General features: G+C 37.0%; 1 protein-coding gene across 1 annotated transcript; it reads right to left on the minus strand.

Moving 5' to 3' along the window:
• Window positions 1-1,936: 1,936 nt before the first annotated feature.
• Window positions 1,937-18,015, minus strand: LOC121417486 (2-amino-3-ketobutyrate coenzyme A ligase, mitochondrial-like). The gene is made up of 10 exons (XM_041611205.1): window positions 17,930-18,015; window positions 15,476-15,720; window positions 12,867-12,956; window positions 11,582-11,801; window positions 10,534-10,630; window positions 8,983-9,152; window positions 7,091-7,200; window positions 5,491-5,592; window positions 5,015-5,138; window positions 1,937-4,439 (listed from the first exon to the last, which is right to left on the minus strand). Exons 1-10 carry the CDS (start codon window positions 17,934-17,936, stop codon window positions 4,333-4,335), a joined length of 1,272 nt encoding a protein of 423 aa, XP_041467139.1. The 5' UTR covers window positions 17,937-18,015; the 3' UTR covers window positions 1,937-4,332.
• Between the last annotated feature and the right edge of the window lie 921 nt (window positions 18,016-18,936).

Below are 18,936 nucleotides of genomic sequence, written 5' to 3' on the forward strand. Positions count from 1 at the left end.
CTTGAAAGAAAAACGTAATGAAACGGCACGGCACCAGCTTTTCGCGTTACAGACTTATTGCGGAAAATGTTGAGGGGTGGGCTGAATCAGCCCCCCCCCCAGTCTTTTAAGGCTTAATTGCAAAAAGTATGCTGAATATTGCCAATAGGGAGAAGTACATATGGATAAGACACTTAACACTATTTGTTCTTACTACAGAGCAATGACTTAGACCCTGTTCTTATTATATTTTTCAAACTAGTTTACTGGAAACTAGTTTGAAAGATCGCATTGTTGGCGTTACCATTTGATCACCCAAAATCGGTTTTCAAAGCCACTTGACGTAAAGCGGTCTTGTTGCTACGGGAATGCTCTCAGTGGGGTGACACGTTTCATGCGAAATTTGAAACCGCATTGTTGGCATTCTACACAGTGTGTGGAGTAGTGTGCTCAAAATGTGTGAAGATCGCTTCCCGAAGAACAGTTGTGTCCTCGCTCTTGCTAAAAACCAGTTTAACGAGGCAAAGCGATCTTCAAAACTGCATCGTGATGTGGTTTTTCGATCTAGTTTCCAATAAACTAATTTTAGGACAGTAAAGAGAATGGTGGCTTATTTCTTAGAAGTATCATTTTACAAATATCTCTTCATTCTTACAAATATTTTGTCATTTCATATCATGTGAGAATTGATTTGTTTTTCTCAATTTTTTTCTATTATTTTTGTGCAAAGGGTGAAATAATGATATTTCATGCTGAGCAAGAATTAAAGATAATTTTATAGCTAATATATATTACTTGGAGTTTTCTGTGTTGAGAGCATTGGAAAAGAAAGTCATGCATCGGTGTGTAATATTGATGGTGGTGATGATGATGGTGATGATGATGGTGATGATGAAGATGACGATGGTGGTGGTGATGAAGATGACGATGGTGGTTGTGATGAAGATGATGATGAAGATGATGATGGTGGTGGTGATGATGGTGGTGGTGATGATGAAGATGATGGTGATAAGATGGTGGTGATGATGATGAAGATGATGGTGATGAAGATGACGGTGGTGATGATGATGGTGGTGGTGATGATGGTGGTGATGATGATGGTAATGATGATGAAGATGATGATGATGGTGGTGGTGATGATGGTGATGATGATGGTGGTGATGATGATGATGGATGGTGGTGATGATGGTAATGATGATGAAGATGACGGTGGTGATGATGGTGGTGATGATGGTGATGTTGATGATGATGATGGTGAAGTTAATAACTATATGAGACATGCTCCTGCAACAGAGGGCATAGGATTAGAGTTAGGATTGTAATAGAATTTTGGTTCTGAATAATATAAACAGGATTTATGCTATTTTGCTTGAGGTTAGGTTTTATGTTTGGCATCAACCCTAAAATAGCCGGGTTATTTGGACCCATCTCACAACCCCCCCCCCCCCCCCGAGATCTCGGCTGTCGATTGCACGAGCGCCGCAAAATTTGCAGTGGTAGTGTGAGATAAAATCTACAAGGCTACACGATTAATTTTTCTGATTTTTTTTTTCAATGAATTAATTATGCTAATTATGTATGTTATAAAACATTTGCTCTAATTAACTTATGGCCTCAAAATTGCTATCTTTTTATGATTCTGATCAAATGTACACAAAAAAAATTGGTATCCCAAATTTTGTATTATGTATCTTATTAGATTTTTTTTTTAATTGTTGCAGACTCGAAAGTTGCGCAAGACTTGAAAGTAAAAATTCAGCGAGCGGTGCAGTAAAACAATTTTGCGTGGTGGATTAATAAAAAAAAAATGTCAAGGGGGGGCGGAATCTCCCCCCCCCCCCCGGGCCTTTTAGGGTTAAATGCAGGTTTTCCTTTGAGCCGATTAATGCCAGAGCAATTGTCATGAAACCCATCATTATATACATCACACTACAAATAACAGCAACAACAAAATCCTTGCTGTAAACCAACACATGGTTTAATAACAAATTGATTGAATATCACAATGTTTCAAATGAATCAATACTCTTTAATTCAAACAGTCCAGTAATTCAATCACCACAAATATGAAATGAACAATTAAGAAATGCTGACATATTAATGATGCTTTTGTTTTTAACAAAAAATATATTCAACTTTTAAATGGAAATGTGATACATTGTATAAACAATTTTGATACATGATTACATGCTAAAAACCAACGCATCCAGACTTTTGCATTGGCTGATTGCCGCCAATGACTGCTAAAAATCGAGAAAAAGTAAAATCCGTTAAATCCCCTTAATTTCTCCCCGATAATGTACATCATATTTCCCTGATAATACACATTCTTAAGTATACACCCATCTTTCGCATGTATAAACATCCGATAATCATAATTTCCTTTCACAAGATGAACATGCCTCAGTCCACATTATAAATATTTCTTACAAACAGACGTGCCATAGAACCTTGTCTTTATAACTAAACAACTTTGGCCAAATAATAATTTTTTTGTAAAACCCCCACATAAAAGGCATGTACGTAAGTACAAAACATACTCTTTGGAGTCACTATTTGAAAAATAAGCCTCTTTAAAAACAAACACTTTTTAAACATAATACATAAATAAGGTGACATGTATCTTTGAATACATGTACCTTTTCGAGATCTCAAGAGAAATGGTAGACTATAAAAGAAAAAGAATAATCAAGAAATGCCTCTAAAAATAGCCTCTGAAGAATTATATAACATAGTTGGATAAAGTTCAGCATTATTTGAGATACTTTGAGTAAAAAAAAACAATAATCAATGCACAAAGATAAGCTGCTTGCCTTGTTCTCAGAAACTAGTCTCATCTACAAAAAGATGCAACGAATTTGTCTCTTTAATCATGCTCTGTCTTTCAGCAGAAATCTGCTCTAAAGGCACCAAGCATCTTTCACATCAACATTCCATTGTTCTATGAAAGTTAATCATTATTTATAGATTCTTGTAACAGGATCTTGGTGAAAGACACTCTTTGAGCACTATAAAAGTACTAAGCTACTAATTTTGATAAAATATGAGAAATTAGCAATGTTAAAAACACTGGTTGCTCTAGGATTTGGTGGGGTACCTCAGGGAAGTATCTTTCAGCCATTCTTATTCGTACTTTTACTTTCAATAAATAACGTAGCCTATAACAGCTGCAGCCTCTGCCTGGATTATAGGTTATAAATAATAGAAAAAATAACGATCTGAATAATACCACCGGAGTGATAATGAATGAAGGCATATCTACATGAAAGTATATGTATATTGCATTAAAACAGTATGGATTAAACACACCAGAAAAAAAAAACCCTCTTACTTCGACAGCTGCTTGAGCAAAGCATGAATACACACTCAAGGTTGGTTATGACAGGAATACTACTGGGGACAAAAAAAGCAGGCTCTATAGTAATTATATGTAGCACTGGATAGAGAAACCCATTTTAGTTACATTGTAATTTTTTATACGGAAATTAATGAATTTAACCGTGACTTATATAATCTAACCGTGACTCAAAATAATACAACACCCGGAATTAGGGTATTGATAATAAATAAATAATGTTGGTGCACACTTAAATGCTTGATAATAGAAAGACTTAGTAAACAAGAAAATAAATACCTTCTTGTGCATGCATAATGCATAGTAATAGCACATCATCTACCCCATTGGTGTCAATCTGTGACGTACAGGTACCATTCAATGGGGGGGGGGTGGACAATAGATTACCTCCCCCCCCTTGAACAGAACACTCACAGCACAAATCGACACCCATGATCTACCCTGTTATTAAATATTGCATGGAGCCTCTGATAAATAAACAATATGCAGCCTTTTTTGGGGACCTGTTTCAGTTCCTTAACCCTATCTAAACTGGGCCATTTTGTATTTCTTTGTTTTTTTCTAACCTTTGTTTTTCATTGTTTTTCCAATGAACTTTGTCATTTGATGCTTTTTCCTTTCATTTACAAAGATCTGTGCACACACTACTCCATGTTTGGGCCACTAAAACAATAATTCAACACCTCAGAATGGTTAACCACGTCCATGTGACCACAGGGAAGGACGTTTCACCTGCTCGTCCCTAAGAAAAGTGCTGAATGAGCCAGATTGATGAAGACGAATGAGTAGTATGAACTTGAGAGCGATGGATTACGGTTTAATTAAATGTATTCCAGACTTCGGTGATTTACAGACTTAAAAATTAGCAGCACAAATTTGAAGGCTATCCTCTGTCTGTCACAGGCAACTTTAAAGGAAAGATGCTGCTCTCAACTGACTTTTGACAAGGTTCCTTGCCGTTGCGGTTCCCACCTTCTTGATGCCATTCTGGTGAGAGATTAGATAACTCCAAGTTTCTTGCCAACATCGTAGAACGTCTGGGCGCACTGGTCGATCTCGGCCTCAGTGTGAGCTGCAGAGATCTGAACCCTGATACGAGCTAGACCTGCAGAGATTGATACAATGGAAATCAAATAAATATATCCATGTGTCAACTTTTTTAACAAAGATATCGGCCAAGCCTGCAGAGGTTGAAACACAATATAAATCAACCAACCAACCCTACTTAAACTGGCCGTTTCAGACCGTTTTTAAGGGGGGAAGGGGTTAGCCCCCCCCCCTGCCACTCCTAACAATCTATAAATCTTGCCCAAAAAATGTCTGTGCACACAGATGTTGAAACGTGTGTAAAGGATACTGCCATAAGGACTTTTTCTTTACGGACTGAAGCAGAATTAAAATCTAGATGACTAGCTGACAATGCAATGAAGTGGCAATTTTAATGAAATGGTGGCTTGTAAAATTCATGACAATAACACTTGTGTGACTTTGACTTGTACACTTCCCAAACTGTTGGCCCGAATTGGCGAGAATAATAACTAGCTACTTCTCTAAACTGTGATATATTTTCATTACAAAACAGATCTTGTGAAGGTGAACGAGAAGTGCATCTTCTCTGTGTTATATTGTAATTGAACTTTACATGTTGATAAATGTGGAATGAACAAACACAATTCTAACCTTTAGGGACTACGGGATAGCTGAAGCCGATGACATAGATCCCTCGATCCAACATTTCCTCTGCGAAGCGTCCAGCTAAGCTAGCTTCTCCCAGCATAATGGGACATATTGGATGCGTTGTACCCTATGAAAGACACAAAATGACACTGAGAAATGAGACACAATTCGTGCCCTTCATCGGGTTAAAAATTAACTCCATTGACTGTCACTTGGTATGAAATTATCATTTCAGGGGCTCTTTTGTTCCACATTTTAACAATTTTCGAATTTTAGGGACTGTTTCTCTCATTTCAAGGGCTTTTTTGTGTATGTAGAATATTATCATTTGAAACTTAATTTTTAAATTGTTTTGGGTAGATGTAAGGGCAACTTTAGGAAAGATTGTCCCAAGAAGCATTCAATTTGGGGAATTCTATGGACAATTTTGTCTGTTTTTCAGGAAAAAAATTGTTTTTCACCCTCATTAGTTCACTTACCCAGACTTTGAATCCTGCATCGTTCATGTGCTTTCTGAATCTCTGTGTGTTGCTATCCACTTTGGATACCAGCGAGTTATCTCTCATTATCATATCAAAAACCTGCACAATGGAACAGAGAAACGTGTCACAATGACATCAAACCGGAAGATTCCAGTATAAGAGCGTATGATAATAAAATAAACAGTCTCTACTTATTCTTTGAGCTCTTTTGGAATGTTTTTCTCCTGGTTATAATCCAACAATGCTCTTCCGCTGACACATTTAAACGCTACCTGAAGATGTGTCTACTTAATGCTTCCTATCCTGAATGGTCAATTACTCATTCCAAATGGTCACTCAATCCTCGATTATATGTAACTTTTTTTTCTCCCTCTCAGAGTACATTTGGCCCATTATGAAACTTATCTTTAACTTTAAGTTTTACCATTTCAATGATAACTATCCTTGTCATCGCTGCTAAATTTTTAAACATAATCTTTGCTACAATCATTTTCAAAATATGTCAGTAACAATGCCCAATTCAAGTTTTATTACTTTATACCATTAGCACCATCAAAAAAGAAAAAATGTTGGACGGAATGGCAGACTAAATGAAAGTAGACTATTTGGTGAGTGGACGAGTTGGTAATAAATTAATTAGCAATTCACCCTCGGAACTTCCATAAGTTGCTACCCCAATGCCTGCTTTTCATGAACAACAGTTACACAGAAAAAAGCATACTTTCATTTCCTTCTTGCAGCTCATAATGAACGTGAATGCAGAATGTTCTAACTCAGCGATATATCATATTGGCGATATTTTGCTAGTAGCGCGAAGAAGAGCCACACTAAAGCTTTTCATTGTGCACTCTTCAGAGTATGACACCCGGGGGGGGCCACTTACATTGACGAGCGGATACCATGCGCGACCCAAAAAACATGTAAAAAGGATGTCTTTTTCACGATAGGGCACGTTACGTACGTAATGTGATAAGGGTGTCAAAAACACAAAAATAATGGAAAAAGGGTATCTATTTCACTAGGAATATTACGTGTTAAGGGTTGAATTTTCGGGAATGATAAAACAAAATAAAAAATGTTTTATAAAGGATGTCCTTTTTGCCCCAACACTTCGTGTTTAGAGTCCGATTTGTGCGAGGTGTAGAGGGTGGGGTCGTACTAAACCAAATAAGGTAAAGCCAACAACCGAAGGAGCCGTACCAATAAAACATTCTAGTACTTGTTTAGGGGTTCATTTCAGGGAATATTTGCCAAGAGTATCGCTTTGTTTCCAATACTTGTTAAGGGTCCACCTAGGGTTTCACACGCCAATACTTGTTAAGGGGTGCATTTTCAGAATATGGAAATTACGTGTTTAGGGTGCTTTTCGAGACCCCATGGTCGCGCATGGTATCCACTCGTCAATGGAAGTGGCCCCCCCCCCCCCCCCCCGAGTATGACACACAAATGGATGGAAGCGAACACATAAAAAAATATAACAAAAGGCGCGTAATCGGACTGGCATGAAATTTTAAACAAATAAATAAACTAACACTGAAATCATACATCCACCAGCACTAGATGGCATGAGCCTTTCTGAATCTACATAGTGACTTACCTTAGAAGCACAGGCAACAACAGGAGGGGGGAGAGAGTTTGAGAAGAGATACGGTCTTGATTTCTGCCTCAGCATATCTGTCAATGACTTCGGTCCACATGTATAGCCACCTATGTAAAACCGATTACATATGAAAGGTCAAGTATGATAATGAATAAGATTATTTGAATCATTAAAAAGACCACACAAAAAAGAACCACTAAGAATTCCATGAAATTTTGACTTGAATTGAGAAAATTACATTTTATCATGGACGGCATGCAAATGAGTGATGGCATCACACGCTCTTTATTACTTGTGTATTTATAATATTAACAAATAAAGGTACCCATTTGGTTCATCTGGGTTGAGTGCATCAATGGATCAATTTCTTGCTGGAGAAAAGTACGCCATGGCTGGAATTTGAACCCACGACCCTCTGTTTCAAAGTGTGGAGACTAATCCACTTGTCCACAACACTCCACATAGTACTAGACTATCTGAGAAGAACCCCTACTTCATGCAGACCAAGTTAATATGATAAGTATATAATCACCGCTGGTGGAGGTAATAGGCAAATTATCACTTACGAGGCAAGCTGGGTGTAGCTACCTTTCTGAAGCGGAGCTGAGGAAAGATAGCAAGTACATCCAGCTTGCTGAAAGAAACCGATATCAATGTGTCTCTATAATAAGAATTTTCATCTAAAAGAAAAATCAAAATTTTTTTCAAAAAAATCCATCTAGACGATTATGCTTGTCGCGTATGTAAGCCGTGCACAAGTATCCGATATATTGCTGCAGGAAGTGTTATTGTGACCTCAAACAGGAATTTTACCATCACAACAAAACAATCGAGGGGTAATCCACCTCTATTTTGCACAAAGATTTACACTGCGTGCACGTATCTACATTTTTCGCGATCGTCACTGCAGGTGATGGAGTCAAATGGACCAAAAAAATCTAGTGGCAATGACCTCTTCATTTCACGCGTACTCAAACTAATTCATAACATGGTATGACCCTTTGGGCTGAAAAAGATCAGCAACACCAAAAATCTAGTGGCAATGACCTCTTCATTTCACGCGTACTCAAACTAATTCATAACATGGTATGACCCTTTGGGCTGAAAAAGATCAGCAACACCAAAAATCTAGTGGCAATGACCTCTTCATTTCACGCGTACTCAAACTAATTCATAACATGGTATGACCCTTTGGGCTAAAAAAATTAGCAACACCAAAAACATCCATCACTGCGTGTGATGATTCCACGATGGCATGTGTTCTACCTACGTTTAGCAGCACCCATCCATCTTCTCAGGGCATTCTCCCCTTTCTCTTTTTTTTTTGGGGGGGGGGGAAGGGTGGATATATTTTAGGACGGGTTGTTTTGTCCTATACAAACTATATTTTTTGATAACTTCGTATTTATTTTGTGAGTATTATTTCTCTCTCATTTATTTTTTATCTTTTTATTTTTATTTTTTTCATTTGATTACATATGTCTGTATTTGTACTCTGTTCTTGGTTTTGTTATCTATTTTGGAGGGGCCAAAATTGTACAAGCATTGCTTTTTAGTGGGTCCCTCCATTTCCATCTTAATTTAATTTCTATTGAAAAATAGTATACTTATTTAAAACCGCCAATGTGTTGCCCAAATCTTGTAAGTTTTTTTCACAACATATGTATTATTATTTTTGTTTCTTTGCAATATATACAAATACTTATTTTTATATATATGGTATACAATTTGTTTTTGTTTGATGGAAGTGAAATAAATAAAATTGAATTGAAAATTGAATTGAATTGATGGTGAAACTACCCTTTATCACATGACCGACTTCTGACCAATCCTATAGCAAGATTCTTGGTATGCAGAACATGATTAAAATTAATCCCTCCAAAACTTACCAGCTGCACCTCCGAGAGCCTTCCCTAAAGTGGAGTTGATGATGTGACTAGCGCCGTCGATACCAAGATGTTCTTCTGTGCCCCGCCCAGTAGCACCTAAGAAACCAGTCGCATGGCATTCATCGATAAACACAAGGGCATCGTACTTCTTGGAAAGTGTAACGATCTCCCTGTATGAAAAATGAACAAAAATATGACAAATGAGATTATACTATATTAGACCAGGTTAGATTAATAGATTAGAATGTTCTTCTGTGCCCCCCCCCCCTGTAGCACCAAGAAAACAGGTAGCCTGACATTCATTATACATCATACTTCTTAGATAGTGCAACTATCTCCCTGGCCTGTATGATGTAGGAACAAAATATAACAAAATTACCACAACAAAAGATTAGACTAGATTAGATTAATACACAAGATGATCGTAAAATATTCAGCTTGTGCTTTGCGCTTGCTTTATCATAATATGAAATATCTCATTTGTGAAATAAAACTAAGTTGCCTTTAGGACTCCCCCTAAAAAACAACAACTAACAATGGCTTCAAGCAATTGGAGAAAGTATGGAGGAAAAATCTTTTCCACCCCACCCTCCCCCCCCCCCCCCTTGGCGAAAGATAGACCCACCCTCGGTTATATGAAATCAAGGAACTTTTGGGGAATAAATATTAAAATTTATCTGTCATTTCATGAAATATAGCAACTATATTTCATGAAATGTCAGAAAAATTCCACTCCTTCATGCTACATGTATGTTTGGCCTTCAGGCTCTGTCACGCCGTCCTGTGTAGGACTTGCATATGGGACTTCTGAGTGGCAATTTTTGCTAAACCCAGGTCAACCACATGTCATCCCTTTGACAGTATCTTGCAGGTATCTTGCATGCAAGAGCGCAAGCTAGTCTCATTTGGCCGCAGGAAAGTTTTGAACATGTCTAACAATTTTTGCAGGTGAGTTGCGGGTGATTGCCACGATTCACCCGCAAGGCTTTCATAGGACGGTATGCCAGGGCCCGAACTCTTAGTGTAACTATATATCTCTGGTTTCCCATTCTTAGACTGTTTGTTAACCTTATCTGAGGGGTGATATATCGCCATCCATACTAAATACACCATCGGTGACAATCAACCTCATCCTATTCTGAGGCATACAATATAAGGAATTATTTACCTGAGGGGTGATATATCGCCATCCATGCTAAATACACCATCGGTGACAATCAATCTCATCCTATTCTGAGGCATACAATATAAGGAATTATTTACCTGAGGGGTGATATATCGCCATCCATGCTAAATACACCATCGGTGACAATCAATTGCATCCTATTCTGAGGCATACAATATAAGGAAATATTTACCTAATAAGGGGTGATACATCACCATCCATACTAAATACACCATCGGTGACAATCAACCTCATCATATTCTGAGGCACACAATATAAGGAATTATTTACCTGAGGGGTGATATATCGCCATCCATACTAAATACACCATCGGTGACAATCAATCTCATCCTATTCTGAGGCACACAATATAAGGAATTATTTACCTGAGGGGTGATATATCGCCATCCATGCTAAATACACCATCAGTGACAATCAATCGCATCCTGCAGTCCATAGACTCGCTAAGCTGTGATTCCAAATCTAATAAAAGAAAGTTGTATCAATAAAAGTAACCTATATCCTCATAGAGGTAAACTGTTATTCTAAGCTCTAAATTATTCTACTTTAACCCCTTAAATTAGCCACCCCCCCCCCCATTCAATTTCCTTGTACCTTAAAAAATATACAGTGCATAAATTGCAATATTCAACATATTCATTACTGATGAAAAGTTGCAGAGGTCTGTCCAAACCCCACAGAATTTTTAGAATTCAATCATTCAATGGGTGAAGGTATTAATCAATAAAAAAATAAATTCAAAGAAATTATCAAAACAATAAAAGTTCTTCTTTATCCTTAAAAATTAATTCAGCAAGCACAGAGTTAGTTCGATTATCATGTTGCATCAACTAATACAGTGTATCCTTCAGATTGGATTTGTAAAACTTGTAGCTTTTTCATCAAAATATGATTTTTTTTCTTCACATGACATTGTTTTTACCATGCAATCAAAAATCATTCTTCATTTATTATCATTTACTTTATCATAATCATCACTAAATGAGTAATTTGATCATTATTTATTTATTCATTTATTCATGTTTTATTTAACAAAAAATCGATAAAAACAACAGTGGAGGGTAGTCCCGTTCAGTTAAAAACTGGTTTACAACGGAGCCCTCCACGAATAAAAGAAACATAAACATGATAAAAAAAGCAGAACACATACATAGTAAATAAATTAATAACAGAAAATGAGTATAATGAAATAGTTAACATAACACAAATCGTAATCAAAATAAAAGTTTGAAAACATAGACAAAAACACAAACATATAAAAAAAAAATTAAAAAATAAAAAATAAAAAAATCATGATGATAAGGTGTGGCTGAACGTGGTATATCCACCCCCTACCTCCCACACTAGGCCAGGTTGTAAAGTTAAAGCATGTTGATGAAAGTTTTGCAATCAACAGGCAACAGATCTGCTTACCTTCCATATTCATATGTTTATACCGATATCTCCTTGCCTTGCACAATCTGATCCCATCAATGATCGAGGCATGGTTGAGTTCATCGGAGAGCACAGCATCCTCGGGCGTCAACATGGCTTCAAACAACCCAGCGTTTGCATCAAAACAGCTGGCGTACAAAATGGAGTCCTCGCGGCCATGAAAGAGTGCAATTTTCTGCTCTAGATCCTTATGGATATCCTAGAAATGAATTAAAATCATTACACCAATTAATTATTAAATTCTGGACCGCCAAATACGACAACAGCATTATATGGCATCAGCATAGCTTAAAACCCCCATCATTAGCACAAGAACTGGTGGTGTGTTAGATGGGAGTCCTCGCAGATAGGAAAGACAGTGATTTTCTGTTTAAGATCCTTATGAATATCCTGGAAATTATTTGTAATATTGAACCCATTTATCATCGAGGAGCATTGTGGCCTAGTGGATTAGTCTTCAGACTATAAAAAAGAGGGTCATGGGTTCGAATCCCAGCCATGGCTTAAATCTTTCGGCAAGAAATTTATCTACATTGCGCTGCACTCGACCCAGGTGAGGTGAATGGGTACCCAGTAGGATTTACTCCTTGAATGCTTTAGCTCCTATCAATATGGGGGCTCAGCTACAGCTGGGGTAATAATAGGATACCAAGTATCAAAGCGCAGTCAAGTATGCACATAGCAACTGCGGTATACAAATGGACATGTATTATTATTATCAAAATATGTGTCATTGAAATGATCATTCAAATAACGCTCAAATGGTTATTTGAAAGCAACAAAATGTGAGCATGGTAAAACCTCTCAAAGTATATCTCCATTTTCATGCACTTTTTTGCCTTGTAGTTCAAGCATGGTACCCATGTAATAACAAATTTGCAATGACAGTTTAAAGCTTCTGTAATCTTACAATCCGATTGGCCGATGGTAAACTTGTTCTAGAAATTTTGCATTTGTTATTATAATACGTATAATATGACCCTGATAAATGATAGAGGAATTTCAGAATTAAATAATGGGAAAAGCTACATATTCAATCTTGCATTGTTTTTTTCTTCTTTTGTTTTTTTTTGTAATGCACCCAGATAAACATTAATAGTGCTAGGTTGACTACCTATTCTTTTGCTTGCAAGAGGAAAGTAACTTATTCTGCTAAATTTTACAAATAAGAAATCACATACCATCTAGTTTCAATCAGAGATAAGCAGTCTGCTTTTTTTTAAGTTGATCAATTTTTAGTGTTTAACTTCAGAGGCTAAATTACCTGTGTTCCGCAGATGAACCTGGCTGAACTTAGCCCAGCACCATAATCATCTAATGCTTGTTTTGCAGCATCTATCACTTCAGGGTGGCTCTAAAGTGAAAAAGAAAGTGGAAAAAGAAAATGGTGTAATAAGTACAAGTGATGGTTGTTGATAGGACAAATTAACAGTTTTTATACTTTATACATGATTCACATTTGTAAAGTGGTTGTTAGTATTTTTTCACATGCATAGAATTTTTTACTTTTTATTGGAGTAGCCTTCCCTCCGTCACATGCACTATTCAAGTCATTAGTTCTAACCATCTATGTAAAAAAAAATGCTTTCAGCCTCGAACATTCATGTTCACTCCTGCCTTCAATCCGTTTTTTTTATATCCTCTACTAAGTTTTATGAAAAAAAATTAGAATATTCCCACTTTCGAAATGTGATCATTTCTCAATCCACCCATTAACAAAGATTAAAGAATGTTCAAAATCTGAGAAGATTCCAACCTAATACTCGGCAAAAAAAGGTTCTTGGACACTTATAAAAGTTAAAATATTCCTTATAGATATTAGATTAAAGGCAAATTATTGTATGTCAACATGATCAGACAATATTCATTTTCCGGTGTGACATGACATTTTCATGTGAACAGTCATTCATGGGTGGTGCTTTAAACAATAGCAATGTCAGTAAAAGAAAATTGCAAGAAATTGATCAGTCAGCGCATGGCTGGTTACAGGCATTAAAGAATAGCAATGTCAGTAAACGGAAATTGCAAGAAAATTGTCATTCTTTCCGTTGTGAAAGTTTGTGTGGCATAAATATATACATATAAATATATAATGCAAACTTAAAGTCAAATACCACTCTAAAAGTGAAGAGAAAGTTATCCACCTTGGATGCATCACTATTCCACTGGAAATTTAAGTCAAAGTTAGTTGATGAAAACAATTTCAAATTTTAGTTTCTTGGCATAGGCAAAAGAAAATTATCCTTGTCCTCTTATCTTCTGAAGGGGTTGTAGGCCCTAGGTTGACCACTCCTAGGGCGGTCTCTAACTGCATCAGTAGCCAAATAACGCTGGTTTAAATTTGAAATAAATTTGAAATTGTTGTTGGTGAAACTTAGAAATATCAAGCCACTTGTCTAAATGACTGCCCAGACTGCAACATTCTTATTGCTCTTGCACGCGCTTGGTTGGAAAGCTTCATCTTGGAAGTGAGTGTCCAAAAGATCCACCTCATTATGCATCTAATGATGCAACCCAAAGCATTCAATTCAGATGATAACAACCTGCTGAAATTGTTGAATGTATGCCTACAGGATAGCCATGATCATTATCGTTTGAATTGTCCATTTCTTGCAATTTTCATTTACTGATCTTGCTATTGTTTAATGCATTTAATCACCCATGCATGACTGTTCACATGAAAATGTCATGTTATAATGGAAGAGGAATATTGTCTGGTCATGTTGACATACAATAATTTGCCTAAGTTAATAGAATATCTATATATGGAATATTTTAACTTTTATGAGTGTCCAAGAACTTTTTTTGCTGAGTGTAGAATGGGATTAGCTTTCAATTGACACAAGTTTACAAGGAAAAGCTAGGTAGCTGTTTGCACAAAAGTTGTGAATGTTCTTTGATAATCTAGCCATGTTATGATCTTTTGTGGGAAATATGAGAACAACCTCAACTTTCAAAGAATGTGACCATTTCTCAATGCATACTTACAGAGAGGCCGAGGTAGTTGTTTGCGCAAAAGTTGAGAATATTCTTTGATAATCCGGCCATGTTATGATCTTGTGAGAACAATCTCAACTTTCAAAGAATGTGACCATTTCTCAATGCATACTTACAGAAAGGCCTAGGTAGTTGTTTGCACAAAAGTTGAGAATATTCTTTGACAATCCGGCCATGTTATGATCTTGTGAGAACAATCTCAACTTTCAAAGAATGTGACCATTTCTCAATGCATACTTACAGAAAGGCCTAGGTAGTTGTTTGCACAAAAGTTGAGAATATTCTTTGACAATCCGGCCATGTTATGATCTTGTGAGAACCTCAACTTTCAAAGAATGTGACCATTTCTCAATGCATACTTACAGAAAGGCCTAGGTAGTTGTTGTTTGCACAAAAGTTGAGAATATTCTTTGACAATCCGGCCATGTTATGATCTTGTGAGAACAATCTCAACTTTCAAAGAATGTGACCATTTCTCAATGCATACTTACAGAAAGGCCTAGGTAGTTGTTTGCACAAAAGTTGAGAATATTCTTTGACAATCCGGCCATGTTATGATCTTGTGGGAACAATCTCAACTTTCAAAGAATGTGACCATTTCTCAATGCATACTTACAGAGAGGCCTAGGTAGTTGTTTGCACAAAAGTTGAGAATATTCTTTGACAATCCGGCCATGTTATGATCTTGTGGGAACAATCTCAACTTTCAAAGAATGTGACCATTTCTCAATGCATACTTACAGAAAGGCCTAGGTAGTTGTTTGCACAAAAGTTGAGAATATTCTTTGACAATCCGGCCATGTTATGATCTTGGTGGGAAATATGAGAACAACCTCAACTTTCAAAGAATGTGACCATTTCTCAATGCATACTTACAGAGAGGCCGAGGTAGTTGTTTGCGCAAAAGTTGAGAATATTCTTTGACAATCCGGCCACCTTGATGTCAGCAGCTTGCCTGGTAGTGATCACCCTTTCTGGTTTGTATGTCCCAGCCTCATGAATGGAGTCCATCACTTCTTGCATGGTGTTGTCTAGCACTGCTGCAGGGACTGTACTCCGAGAACGCGCGCCAGTCTTCTGCACGAGTGCCCTGGCAAGCATCCATCTTCCTATACGTTGAGCTACAGAGTAAAAGAAAGGAATTTTAATTGCCAACCAATATATTTCTTACAGGGTAAGTCCTGTAAAAATATATCTGAATAAAGAGATTTATCAATTCAGCACACTACTGAAACTTTCACCGATATCGGATTTAGATCGACTAGATCTACATGCACTGTACATGTGCAAGATGATATCATTAATTCCACAATTAGCACCTGTGGTCATCGCACGAAGCTGTAGAAATATTGAAGCAACTCATTGCTAAGAAAAAACAGTTTTAGTCAGAGTGATCAACTCCTGGATCAGTCTTCCTTCTTCTGTAATCTTGGCATATTTGTTGAATTCTTTCAAAACTACACTGGACCATTATGTAACCTTCTTCGTTGAATGAGTGGACTGGACAAACACTGGTCCTCAATATACACCAAATTCTTCCACAGAAACAGCCCTCCTCACATGTTAGTTTACAATTCTTTGTGGACTAGTAAAAAAAATCTCGAAGGAAAGATCAGAAGCATAAAGCATTACAGGATCATCTACTTCTTCCGTACAATGATAATGATGATGAATGATAACTTACACTTACATGTAAGTTAACCCTAAAAACTGGGGGGGGCTGATTCAGCCCCCCCCCCCTGATTCAGCCCCCCCTCGACATTTTTCGCGATAAATCCGCTGTGCAAAATTTTTTGACCGCGTCGCTCGCTGACTTTTTACTTTCAAGTCTTGCGCAACTTTTGAGACCAAAATTGTGACCCCCGGGTACGCGGTTCCAAAATTACGCAACATTTCGTAAGTGCATGCAGACCCAAAATTACTCAAAAACGTGAATTTGTGTACAAATCCCATGCAAATAGTGTTCTTAGCCAAAATTCATAAATGTTTCATTATTTTTCCTTTTACTGCTTAAAATCAATTAATTTTATCCTGTTTATGGTCAAAATAAAGTCCCCGACAATTTCCATTGAAAAAACAATAAAAAACAAAAAGTCGAAAAACATAGAAATACATAAGAAATTTAGAAAACAATAGAATACATAAGAAAATAAATTTGATTTTGAAATTTTTTAAAAATCAATTTGATCAGATGCCTATCTAGAGTATGTGAAACAAAAATTAGCATTTCAGGGGCATTATTTTATTAATTAGAGCAAACTTATGATTTTACGCATAAATTAGCATAATTAATGAGACTTGAGATTTTTTGCCGAATTTGATGTTATAGTTTTGTAGATAATGCCATGGGTAACGCGTGTGCCAATTTTCGTCGCGATCGCGCGATCAACGGCCGAGATCATAAGGGGGGGCTGAATCAGCCCCCCCAGTCTTTTGAGGCGTCGAAATAGCCCAGTCTATTTAGGGTTAAAGTTACACTTCCACTAAGTTCCACACCACTAAATTTTGCTTTATTTTCACAAAAAATGGTTAGATATTCACATTCATTTCTGGTTGGTTCGCTTGGTCAGGTTGTTGTACAGTTATGCAAAATAATGCATGAGCGATCCTACAAAAAATACACCGTCTAAGATGATACCCATGTTTTTAAACCTTTTTTCTTCTGACATGGGAGTTGTTGTCCTTCCCCAGGTGCTCCTGTACTTTTTTCTTCTTTTTTTCAAATTTCTCCTCTGACCTCTGGCTCTGACAAAGTCTTGATTGATGAGCATGATGATTGCTTAGTCAGTGTTCATGGTGTTCAGAAGTTTGAAGTTGAACAACCATTACCGTTCACTTTTAAGTAACATAAAATATAAATAATTAAATTAAATTAAAAGATCAAAGCTTTTGGCCTTGGTCTACTTTTGTTTGACAGACAAAACATCAGGGCATGCCAAACATCAGTAATGTATATCGTTTTTAACTTCAAGTTGGACTTGAAGACGACAAACGCAGCTGCAGAACTGCCACTGCCAGGCCAGGCAGGGGAAATGACGGTCACGCAAACAATGAAACATGGACCACCGCCCTCGCCGCACACATGTGCCGCACCACCCTGTCTGCGCTGCGACTGTCAGTTGCAGTTGCAGTGCCAGTGCAGTGCCCAGTCGCGTAGACACAGCTGCGAGTACCGGTACGATTAAATAGCGTTCTACATGAAGGGGGAAAAGGGTCATAAATCACTAAAATCATTCTTTCCTACATGCTTCAATCTTTTCTATGGTATAATGGTTATCGTGTTCTAATTTATTAGGCTTTAACACTCTCAATAACAAGAAAATAACTTACGAAACATTTTGACCAATCAATGTTGTGAAAATGGACAAGCCTCCGTAACACCCATCTGTAAAGTCGCTTTAATGAAGCAAATGCTCGTTGAAAAATTACTTTTGTTGTTATTCGTTTCCAGAGCTGAGTCCACACCCATGCCCAAACGATCTCCAACAAACCAAGGTAACACTCTCAGTGGGTCTGTCACAAATTTGAATGTTATTATTCTAGAAAACAAAAGAAGAAGAAAAATAACTAATAACGATCTTTTTATGACGAAGGCTTACATCACATGTCCATTAATTTGAAGTGGATCCCTAGCTTTCACTTCAAATTGTTATACTTCTTAGGGGTGGGGGGTATTAGTGACTTTTGTTGGTTTAGGTTGATATTGCCGGTCTACTCTAGTCTACAAATGTAGACCCACATCTGCAGTGTGTGTACCTCAGCTGATTCAACGAGTCTACATAGCAGACTAGGTCTACTGAGGCTGCAGTGGCTCGCTTCGCTCGCCCTTTCAGTACTCAGATCCCACCTCACGAGCCATTCAGAGACTGCATAGCAGACTAAAGGTCTACTCCGCTATAGACCAGTTCGTAGTTACTTCATGGGCAATTTTGGTCAAATGACCCTAATTTCTTTCATTGTGATAGGCAGATTTCAAAGCAAGATTTTTGTTTAATTATGTGTTTTATTGGTATTCAAAATCACACATAATCACAATATTTGCAGGTAGTTGAAAATTATTTAAGACAGTTCAAAAGTAGTAAAATCACAAAACAAAGATAAAATAAAAAATAAATGAAAAAACAAAAAGGGTGACATAAATCAAAATAAAACATTGGACGATACAGGTTACTCTATAGGGAATACACATCGAGATGAATTTACGAGTGTAATCATTTGTAGCATATTACTCTGTGCATTGTACAAGTCTCTAGAATGGAAAAGGGGGAACTACCTGTATCTAAAATAAAAATCATATATCAAATCGCCACTTCTTAAAGTGTACAGTGAGTTTGTTT

This window comes from Lytechinus variegatus, chromosome 6 (assembly GCF_018143015.1).
Source record: "Lytechinus variegatus isolate NC3 chromosome 6, Lvar_3.0, whole genome shotgun sequence".
NCBI lineage: Eukaryota > Metazoa > Echinodermata > Echinoidea > Temnopleuroida > Toxopneustidae > Lytechinus > Lytechinus variegatus.